At 45.5% G+C, this 12072-nt stretch overlaps 1 protein-coding gene across 1 annotated transcript in view; it reads right to left on the reverse strand.

The window, feature by feature from the left end:
* IRAG1 (inositol 1,4,5-triphosphate receptor associated 1) overlaps nucleotides 1-12072 on the reverse strand; it is a 110089-nt gene that overhangs the window by 26379 nt on the left and 71638 nt on the right. The window contains 3 exon segments of the mRNA XM_084802297.1: nucleotides 431-571; nucleotides 3129-3159; nucleotides 6180-6303. Of these exon segments, the coding sequence (XP_084658423.1) occupies nucleotides 431-571; nucleotides 3129-3159; nucleotides 6180-6303 (296 nt within the window).

Here is a 12072-nt window from a genome sequence, read left to right on the forward strand (position 1 = left end):
AAGAGAAATGTGTTTGTTGTTTAAACCACCCAGGCTATGGTGACTTACGATCGCAGCTAAGCTGACTAAGACACAGCAAACCTGGATTCATTTTCATGAGACATCCCCGCTAGGAGAAGAAATTCCTACAAAGCCCAGGGCACAGTGTCTTCCAGTCACTGGAGGAGCCCAGTGGAGTCACCACATCTGGCTGGCTTGAAAGGAGTCCTAGCCAAGTGAACCACCCACTCCTAAGGAGCTGCCAGGGTATCTGAGCCTAAGGCCTCAGGATCTCAGCTCTCCCCTGTCCTTTGAGGAAGACTCTGTCAGGCCCTTGGCTCCCTTCTCATTTCCAGGGACTACTTTGCTAGTGGGAGAAGTGTGACATTTGGCGCAGGCCTTAGAGGCGGTTGCTCCGGCAAGGATTCCTTAAACTGGGCCCCTCAATTACCGTAATGGAAGCTTTGAAGTTTTCCAGTTCCTTCTCTGTGTTCTCTTCCGTCAGGTTGCGTTCTCTTTCAGCCTGGTTAATTCTAGATTCCAAGGTGTAGCTGTCATTTCTAAAGGCCAAGGACAGTTGTACAAACACGTTCTGTTGGGAACAAGAGTGTGGTAGAGGTGCTGGGAGGAGGCGCTGCCACAGCTCAGGCACGGGCGGGATTTGTGTTCCAGCCTGTTACCGGAAGTCCCGGAACTAGTCGCCGAGGCCCCCGTGTGCAGATGAACTCCACTTCACAGCGAAGCACACACAAATGGACAAATGGCAGCCCTTGAGGTCCAGGCGAGGTGTTTTCAAGGACCAGAGGACAAATGTGCCCACCAGACAATAGCGTTCTGCCTTTGCCCGAATCAAGAGTGTGAGCACCGCGTCTGAGGTGTTTGGGTTGAGATAGGCTTAGACCAGTGCGCAGCTGCCTGTGTAAGCAGTTTGGATTCATACTGGGGTCTATTGCCAAGGGATGGAAGGTTCCCTTAAAACCTCTGCAACTACAGAAATGACAGCTGACCTGCAGGCTTGTGGATTTAAAGCAAACGTCAGTTTCCAGCCTTGTTATTTTAAATTCCTACATCACCTCTAAGTAACTTCCAGGAACAAATATCCCAACACGAGATGAAGTATGCCATACAGGATCCCCCCCTTTTTTTAATTTTTAAAAGTTTTTTTTGGGGGGCGGTAATTTTGCCTGCATATATGTCTGCACATCACATGAGTGCAGTGTCTGAGGAGGCTGGCAGAGGGAGTTGGATCTACTAAAATTGGAGTTACAGATGATTGTGAGATACCATGTTGGTGCTGAGAATTGAGCCCAGATCCTCTGGAAGAGCAGCCAGTGCTCTAAACCACTGAGCCATCTCCAGCCCCATGAGAACTGATTTTTTTTAAAGGTGGTATTGACCAGATGTGGAATTCCTAGGATAATCAGAAGCCCCCAGGCCCATCTCATTAATGCCACTCACCATAACACGAAACTACTGGGAAGGAAAAATAGACAAACAGCCTCCATATCAGAAATAAGAAGGGAGGGAGGGAAGTGTCTTCAGTTCTAATTGCTTCATCCACCCTGCCTGAAGCAAGGAAGAGCAGCTTCCTTTCTTTCTTTGCAGGGCTGTGTGGGTGTACCTGAACATGTACACATACATGTGCACATGCATATGTACATATGTGCATGTGTGCGTGTGTGCGTGTGTGTGCATGCGTGTGTGTGTGTGTGTGTGTGTGTGTGTGTGTGTGTGTGTGTGTGTGTGTGTATTGCAATAACATCCATGTAGAGGTCAGAGAACAACTTCCAGGTTCTTTCTGCCTACATTGGGGTCATGATGTTGTCAGCCTTGAATGGCATATACATTTACTCACTGCATCTCACCAGCTCATACTCCGTAGTCACTGACTCTGCCTGGCTTCTGAAGTTCCCATAACATGACCAATGGTAGCTATCTTCAGACAGGAACTGACCCCTAGATGACAGTGGTGGTTCTACTGGAAATGGCCCCTTATTGACCATCACGATGGCCACCACTGTTGTGAAATTTGTGAATCTTGCTATATTTAAGCCTACATCAGCTCTCTGGAATGAGGACTCTTACACCCATTTTACAGGCAAAGAGACCAAGACTAGAGACATTCTTATTGTTCAAGGTGACACAGGAACAGAGAGCAAAGACTTGACCTTAGTCTATCTGATTCCAAAGTCTGCTTTACTTCTACCATGCTGATGACTGTATTAGCACACATCTGAGGGGGAGAACCTGGCATTTTAATGAGCAGCCATGGTCAATCTCCAAAGATGCTAGCGTGACTCACAGCCCAGTGGTGAGGGTTCTCTCTCCTACGCAGCCTCAGTCTATGAGCAATTCTCAATGCTTGGCTCTCTATGCCTGACAAAGGATCTTGAGTTCAGTTGGAATATTTGTATCCAGCTCTTAGTCTTGGTGAGTCCTGAGTCTGGGAGCTTGAGCGAGTTGTTTCATCGCCCAGTTTCCCTTCTGCTCGAAGTTCTGCTTTACCACTTTGCTGAGCTATTGGATCCGCTGCTTGAAGGGCTGTGAGTGCACTATGCCATTACCGCCTGGTTCAAGGCCACTGTGCTGCCTGTCCTCCCCGTCTCACTTTTGCTATGTTTCTTATCCATCTGTCCCTTCACCAGAATGAATGTTCTTCTCAGCTCGCCCATTGCCCAGCATTGGGACCAGGAGGTCAGATCATGGAAGGCGGCACCAACAGCTTTCACACTGTCAGCTGGCCTGGCCTTCTTGCAGCTGAAACTCTCAGGAGGCAAGCACCTTTGTCCTCCAGACCAAAGCCTGAAGCTTGAAATATGGCCACATTTTAAAAAAAATATTGAAATAAATTTGGTATAACTGTAAGGTCTCCTGACTGACTTTGCATTAGAAACCCATCCATCAAGGGACATTACCAGTCTTTGAAGGTGGAGGCTCTGGCAACCTTCTCACCTCTGACTTGTCAACATGGATGGAGGCAGGCATGAGAAACTCAGCAGTGGACTAGGAGAAACTACCCAGAATATCCCACGGTCACTTGTTCTCACTCTTATGTAAAACTGTTAGAGCCACAGGCTGGAGGAAGGAATATCTGGGCAAACCTCATCGAAGACAGACACTACATTTCACAAAGCCCTTGAGTTACTTACCTCAACTTCCTTTTCAGTGAGTGGAGGGGCACTGTGAAGAAGAAAAGAATGCACCAATGAGCTTTGTCTAACCTCTTAAATGAAGTAGAAGGTGACTTTGAATGACCAGCCATGCATTTCCAGAAATGCAGTGTGCAGAGCTGGTGAGACAAAAGGATACAGTCTTCTTTGTCTCCCCACCCAGTATCTGTACACTGACCTTTATAGAAGTGGTACGGAAAATATTAGATACTGAGGCCAGCCCTTTCGTGCAGCCACTATGATCTCACTAAATTCCAGCTTGGTCATATATAAAATCAGAATAATAGCAGCTATCTTGTATAATAAGCCTTATAAGGAATATATACATATGTTTGCTCATACACACATATGTATGCATGAACATGTATGTACCACATGTCAGCCTTTCACAGCTACATGTTCCATATACCTAGAACCAACCATTATATATTGAAAACTTTAAAACAAATTGTATCTATACAGAATTTATTCAGACTTCTCTTGGCCACATTCTCTAAGCAACACAGAATAGCACCTACTTATATAGAATTTACACCATATTGGATATTATAAATCATGCAGAGATTATTTAAAGTATGGGAGGGTTGTAGAGACTGTATGTAAGTATTTTATAGAAGGTCTTGAGCATTTGGATTTTAGTGTTGTGTGGTATGTGTATGTCTGTGTCCTGGGATCAATGCCTATTGAATATTACTATATTTGACATCTTGGCTATTATTACTGCTTACCCACAGGCTGTGAGGAATCAGAAAACACACATGCACTAGTCATTTTTGATCTACATGTCTGAGGTGAAGTGTAGCTTTTGAGGGGCTTCTGGACTCTGCAAAGACTCATCTTCCCTTCCTAGACGCCGAGGACTGTGACAAGCATCTATTTGGTCCAGAAACTTCAAGAAAAGGGTTGGTAGAGCTCATTGCAGCAAGAGCCTCTGAAGCCTGGAATCAGGGTGGCAAGTGAGTCCCAGCTGACATAGAGGTGACCTTCTGAGAGGGTCCTGAGAAGTTCCCACACCCTGCCAAGTCAACAGAGTCCTGATCTGCACAGCTACTCCATGTGGCTGCCTGCCCGGTGCAGCTCTTAGCAACTAAAGCTGGCCCCATAACGTAAATACCACACAGGCACTTTCCTGTGCTGGGTGGGGAGGCCAGGAGGGGTCCAACTCTCGTCACAGGACTTGGCAAGCAAACGCGCCATCAATAACTTCTCAGGAAACACAATTTCCCTCCCTTGGACGGGTATGGGGAGACCCTGAGAGCAAAGGTAGGGGTCAGTCATCTCTCTGCAAAGGGCTGGTTCTCACCCTTGACAAGGGACAGTGAGAGCCTTCCTGTCAGGATGCGACAGCAAGACCCTGTGGCACTCAAGCGGTCAGAAAACAGAGCATAGGGACAAACAACGACAAAGCTGTCTCATGCTTACAATTCTCGTCGCAGCCCCGCCCAACAGGCCCTGCCCTCTAAGGGTCAACATACTCTCTCTTACATAGAGCAGGTGCACACTGTCTGGGTGGTTTATCCAAGTGCTTAGAATGTGTTTCTGACACCTGAGTTCCTCTGGCTATTTCATGAAGTTTACATCTTTCCATAATTAAGCAAGCTTATTTTTCTGCTTTGGTGACTCACATTCTGTTTTGAGCTACAGAACACACTCACATACACGTAGTAAGGAACAGGGTAGTGTGGTGTAGACAAAGGGGCCACATGGCACAGCCAGTTCTTAAGGCAGAGCTGTAGACCTGCGCAGGCAGCGAGGAGGCGGAGCCACGGGCCTCCAAGAAAATGGAGAGTAGCAGAGTGCGTTTTCAGTGACCTTTGTGCACTCTTTTTGAAATGTCTGTTTAAACCCTTTGCCCATTTAGAGAAATCCTTTATCTAACTTCTACTGAATCGCAAGAATTCTTTATCGAGTCTAGAAACAGGTGCCTGTGATGTGTGGGGATCTGTGAACACGGTCTCCCATTCTGTGTGTCACTTTTCACTTTCTAGATAGCACTGACAACACAGGGTGTTTTTTTTTTTTAAATTAGGATTAGTAAGAGGATGACTTAGTTTTCACCTGTTCTTTTTAAAGCTTCTGCCTGTGCTTTTCCTGTCTTGGCTAATGCTGTGGACTAACCTAAGCTCATAGCTCCTAAGGACTGCCTCTTGCGGTTTCTTCTAAGCGTTCTGCAGTAGCAGCCCCTGCGTTTAGGCCTGTGGTCCGCTGTGAGGTGATGTTTGTGTATCATGGCACCTGCACTCTTTGCCGTGTGACTCGCCAGGTATCTCACAGCCGTTCGTGAGAACCATTTCTTTCTGTTCGGAAAGCTGTTCAATGAAGTCTTCACCTGTGTGGCCTCTTCTCGTTATGTCCTGGGCCTCTTACTGTGCGACCATAAAGATCTTCTGTGACACGCTCCCCGGTGCCTCACCATGCCACTCTCTGTATTTCCCGGTCTCGTGCTCCTCCTTGCAACTTCATTATCTCAGATTCCCTACTCTTCGGTTTCCAATCCAACTATCAAGGATGTGTTCTGCGCTGACACTGGTCCCAGTCCCTGCCCACAGATGGTCTCATTTAGGGCCCCCTGCCAGTGGCAGAGCACTTAGGACTCTTGTACAGGCCATGAAGCCAAGACTCAGAAAGTAAAGGTGCTTTACTTTCTTCCTGTGAGTAGAAGTCGGGGGTCGGGGGAGGGGGGCTTCTGCTCAGCTCTTCATGTAATTTGGACATTGTACATCTCTCCATATACAGTCTGATCTACAGGTAATGGCTTATATGTGTGTCCCCTGGCCCCAAGCCCACCACTCTCCCCTCTGGTGACCCTCATGTCCTCAGTGGCCTGTGAATCCCACATACTCTGGGAGTTGGAAACACAAACGTGGCTCATCCTTTTGCTTTGTGTTTTGGATGCATCATCCCTGCCTGGACCACTAAACTGCATCCTTCTAGGGTAAGAGCCAAGCCTGACACTCCGTTGTGTTCCACCCATACTCTGACATGGGTGCCCCAGAAAGGTCTTCCAAAAGCTGACGTCCTGGTTTTTACCTTCCAGTGAGTGACTTGTGAACCCTCAGCTTGCGCAGCAATATGTCAGAAATGCTGGGCAGCACATCCAGACCACTCTTCGACTCTTCTTCCTCAGTTGCTGGGGTGAGTTCAGAAGAGACCCCTGGGAAAATAAGAGTATACAAGGCCTGTTTGAACTCACACTAGTGCTATGGGCAGCTGGCCTCAGGTCCCAGGAAGACTGTCAACACTTGTAAGCACTTTGTTACATGCCAGAGAACTTATTATTGTCATCCCTCACAATCATCCTTTTTTTTTTTTTACAGGTAGATAATATAAGGCTCAGTAAAGTTGGTAACTTGCAGAAGATCACAGGCATAGCAAATGGTGCAGCCCAACTGCTAATAGACATCTATCTGTTCCTAGCTGTTTCCCCTCATGATGCTCCACTGTGTCAAGTGGGATCGTGTGTCAGCATTTAGATGTTGGTTTCTGGCAGCTGGAAGCAGGTTAGCTCTTTGCTTACGGTGTTCGGGGAAAACCTCTCTACTTGGCAGGCTCTTAAAGGGATCTCTTGATTGATAGTTCTTTCCCAGATAAATTCAAAAGCACCATTTGCAGCTCCTACCTAGATATCAGCCACTAGATAGTCACAGAAGCAGGTATTTTCCAGGATAAAGCTAAGGTCATCAACCCCGCCACAGATCTCAGAAATACAGATGCCTGCGAGTCAACAGAGCCAACAAACGGCATTCGCTGCCTTCTAAAACGATGCAGGATTGTGTCCAGGAAACAGAAAGAGCAAATCATAAATCTTTCTTTTGCTTGAACAGCTCTGTACTTCTGCAAGCGAGCCCTTTCCTGGATCTGTCTCCTGTTTCCCAGTCGTTCTTTGGGGAATCCTGTGATTTCTGGTTTCCAGACCCCATCCCACGCCTACATATATTCTGCCTTGTTGCTGTTTGAGAGACCCAGATGTATTCTAGCAAATTTAACACGGGATATTGGCTAATGCCTTTGGCACTGAGCTTCGCACCCATGCAGGATGGACTTGCTGTGCCTTTCTGTGTACTCACAGCATATCTACGGTGAAGTAAAAGCTTTAGGTGTCTTTCATTTGAGCCAGTTCAGGGTCCCTAACATATACAGTGTATTCTTCACTGCCTGTATTTTGTACTGTCTGCCATGGCCTTTGACCTAGCAATGTTCCATTTGTTTCTCTGTTTTCCAGAACTGCAGGCCAGACTAGAGATCAGGACAGAAGGCCGAGTTGTAGCACTCGTCTTAGATGGAATTAAGACTGGGATTCCTACCATGCAGGGAGGAGCTCCCAGTAAATACATTTCAAACAGTTTGGGATAACAGATCTTTTCTGTTTCAACGACAGAAGTGTTTATAGACTCCACGATATGTTGGTTATTCACATGGAGGCTACAGAGCCACCTGTTGGGGACAGGACAGCCAGCACAGCACCCCTGGGTGTGACACTAGACTAGATGTTCCTGTAGCTTCCTGTCAACTCTTTGGTTGTCTCTGGCATTTACAGCTCGCTGGCGGTTCCATGTGTCAAATGGCAAAGCCATGTCGCCGTCGGCCCCGCTCTGTATTTATGCACCTCCACCACACTTAGCAGAGGGCTAATTAAGCAGAGGGCTCCTGAGAACTCTCCGTGTGACTGCAACATATCAAATCTAATGCCAAGTGAAGGACACACCAGGGCTTCAGCCTTAAAAACTCCTCTAAGTTGAGGGGAAGTGAGGGGGAAGAGGAGAAATGATTTTAGAAAGGAGAAAAAGAGCTAATTAGGACTTCCAGCTCTTACAAAATACCAGTCTCATAACTGGATACCAAAAGCAAATACCCTCTTCCTGAATGCAACCAAATTAACAACCTAAAAGTATAAAATAAACTTTATATATGCCAACAATACTCAAATACAGAAAAGAACAGGTCTACAGAGTGAGTCCAGGCCACGGCTACACTGAGAAACCTTGTCTTCAAAAACAAACAAACAAAAACAAAACAAACAAAACACTCAAAAAATAATAATAATGGTCAAAAAGAATTTCCTAGAAATAAATGTGGTGCCCCCCCCATCTTTGATCTCCCCTTGCTTCCTCCCTCAAAGAACAGGGGGGTTTGTTGGGTTTGTTTGTTTTGAATCAGCATGTCACTATATAGTCCAGGTTAGCCTTGAACTTGAAGGGATCCTCTTGCCTCGGCCTCCTGCATGCTGGGACTATAAGCACACGCTTCAACACCTGGCTTAAGAATGGGTTCTGGGTTCAGGATAAGGGGAAACTTCTAGGAATGCAAGAGCACAGAACGAGAAAGGAAGTGGACAGAACGGGGAAGTAGGCGCCTGTGGAGGACGCTGAGAAAGAAAGTTTCTCTAGAGAGTTCTACACTCTACTATACCAACACCACAGAGAGAAAGAGAAATTGTTGCCCACATCAGCATTTAGCTTTTCCTGCCAAGAAGCAGGGGAGAGGACCTGGTATCTGGTATTGTATCAGAGTGACTTACCTTGAACAACACATAGGCATCTACCAGAAAGGAAGATTAAAAGTAAACAAACAACTAAACTAAGCTCTTCTGACGGAGGGAGTGGCATGAGATGCATGGAAAGTTCCAGCGGAGGCCCTTGGATTCTGTCTATCTTTCCCTCCCTTTGCCTGGCAGAGGAGCGAATGGCTCCCCGGAAGGTTGGGTCAGGTCTGGACAATAAACATCTGGACGGACTCTCCTACAATTCTACCTTAAGCGGGTTTCCAAACCCCACTAATCCCCAGCCAGGGGAAAAGAAATATCCCAGTTTGGCACAATAAATTCCAGTTTTGGACTCTGAACAAAGTTATAGAAAAGAAGCAGAAAGCCAAGCCTACAACTGCTGCCGCTCACAGCTCTGTCTAAACTTCCTCTTTCCTCCCACTCAAGCAGCAAAGAAATGCCCGTGAGCGCCAGTCTGTAACTCCTGAGAGAAGAGGACAAAGAGACCTCCAATGAGGCCCGAGGGAGGGAAGGAAAAGTATACTGCCCCACACATACAAAGAAGAAGGAGAAAACCCAGGTAGAAATGTCCAGATCGTCAAGAAATGAAATGAAAACAAGTACATGGCAACTAGACAAAAATACTAGAGCTAAAAGAGGAAGGAAAGACGGAAGGTGGAAAGGAAGGAAGGATGGGAACGCACAGGAGGCAGATGTCAGGATGGACACAGAGATGCAAGGAACATGGGGTGGGTGGGTTGGAGCAAAACTGCAGCTCTGTGCAAAATATATACTGTAAGTGCTTAACTCTAGGAGAAATTGGAATTTGAAAAAATGAGAATAAGAAATCAGGACAAGATAAGATCAAACCTAGATGGACAGAGATTTCTATTTAAAGAAACAAATTAAAGACCAAGAACGAATGAATAAGAAATTGAAAAGCAGAACTAGTCAGTATGTTGAAAAATGAGGACAAATAATATATACAGTTTGGGGACTGGAGAGATGGCTCAGTGGTTAAGGGCATTGACTGCTATTCCAGGGGAGCAGGGTTCAAATCCCACATGACAGCTCACAATTGTCTGTGGTACTCTCACATAGACATACATGTTGGAAATGTATGCACATAAAATAAATGTAAATAAATTTAAAAAAACAAATAAAAAGCACAAAAACATACTTAGTTTTACTTGAATTAGTAAGGAAGGCAGGATAGATTCAATGATAATAAAGAATGTAAAGAGGAAAGAAAGACTGACCATTTCATTGAAGGAATAATACATTCAAAGACATAATAGCAGAAAAATTGGCCTCAGTGGAGGGAAGAGATGAACTTTGAGGTTGACTGTACATAGGATGCTTTTGTCTTTTGTTTTAAAGGTATGTCTATAAAGAAATGCTAGTGCCTTTATTCCTAACAGTAAACAAATAGCACGTGTGCATACACACATATACCACACACACAGACACACACAACACACAACACAACACACAACACAACACACACAATACAACACGCACAGACACACACACCAAACCACACAAACAACACACAGACACACACCACACCACACACACAGACACATACACACCACACCACACCACACACACACACCACACCAAACACACAGACACATGCACCACACCACACACACAGACACACAACACACACACAACATACACAGACACACACTACACAGACACACAACACACACAACATGAGGGCAAAGGGACACAGGAATCTAGCTGGCCTTGGGCTTCTCTATAACACTGAATGCAGTGGGATAGCAGCACTTCATAGGAAGGAGTTAGCCATGTGACATGTGGCTGATGTTATAATTTTATGCTTATGCAAACTACTGCTAAGTCAGACCATGTTTTCAAGTGTCTAGAACTCAGGAAACAGATTACCTCTGCTGCTTCCCAGGGAAACACTAGGTAAGAAAAGCCAGCTAAAGAAAACATAAATCAAAACAAAATGCTTCAGGGTGGTTAGCCACAAGCAAGGAGCGGGCAGTCTGTGTGAAATCCTGTTTTTTGAGTCCACAACTAGGAAACTGTGAAAAGTGCTTGCCGAGTGGAATGCAAATGCTATAGCCTTGACATCATAGGAAGAAGAATTCAGCATTGAGACAGGCAGAGACGGGAAATCTGGAAGAAATTGCAGGCAAAGAAAATGCTTAATGAGATGTTCTGCTTTTTTTTTTCTTGATGCTCTAGCATTGAGGTATTTAGTCTTAGAAAGACTGCTTCTTCCAGGCTAGCTAATTCTGGGAGAATTAGCACTCTTTTGAGTGCACTTTGACATCTAAGCAACTCAATCAATCTAGAAGCCATATTCCCAACCACCTCCTTTATCCATCTCTCACACACCAAGTCAATATTCATCCTTGCCTCCCATCACCATGTATCCAACAATTATAAACCTCCCTCCTTACTCAAACTATCGGATCCTAAGCGTACTCAGGGTACCCCCACTGCTCAGCTGACTCCTTACTATGAAAACACCAGTAAAGATGCTTCCCCTGCCTTCTTCCTCTAGCTGGCCCTGGCCCTTTTCCAGTTGGCCTGGAGGGTATACTGTGCCTGTTAGGGAATCTGTGAGTATAAACTTCTCTTATGACAATTATTTCTGGGTCTCTGTCTTGCCATATGTGATCGAAACTGTATGCTGGGTAAACAATTTAGAACAATTACTCTAAAGCAAAGTACTGATGCCAGAAAAATCCACCGCAACTCTAAACCCTGAATGCTTCCCCTAATACAACTGTCAAAACTAATTTCGCCTCTTTGGAGGAAGCAATGATAGAGATTCAGCAAATCCTACAGTTTCACTTCACTTCCACTCAAACTCAGTTAAATTGTAATATTTTGTACAGTCTCTCTCCTTCCTCCCTACCCCCTTCTCTGTTTGTAAAAAGGGGACATTTTAGTGCAATTAGGTAGTTTCTACTTTTTTCTGTCTTCCAAGGCCAAAGCCACACCACTTAGAATAAATGTCTTTGCATCTGTCTTCTCAGGAAGGCATCTTCCCTGTGTGAGACATGAGACTGTGGCTTGGCCTTGGGCTATGTAGAAGCATCACCGCCTACCTCAGAATCCTTATCCAGATATCCAACCACCCTTTAGACATCATCAACTAGATACAAAGAATAAAAACCATACCAAAACCACCACTCATGGAACGTAAGCCACACCTTACATGCTCTCTCTTGTTGACTGTCTACGGTTGTCCTGCCAAGTCAATCATTGCCTGGGGAAATGGAAGACCAGTTAGGATTTACAGATACCCCCAGAGCCCAGCTCATCTGTAGGAGAGCCAGGATGTAAAATGGGGTCTGTCAGACTGTTGCATCTCAGCTGTGCCCCCTGGGCACTCAATATGTTCAAATCCAGATACTTGGTTGGTCTTCTCAAGGGAGTTCTTGCTGCTGTGATCTG

The sequence above is a fragment of the Acomys minous genome (genome assembly GCF_964271855.1).
Source record: "Acomys minous genome assembly, chromosome: 2".
Taxonomy (NCBI): Eukaryota; Metazoa; Chordata; class Mammalia; order Rodentia; family Muridae; genus Acomys; species Acomys minous.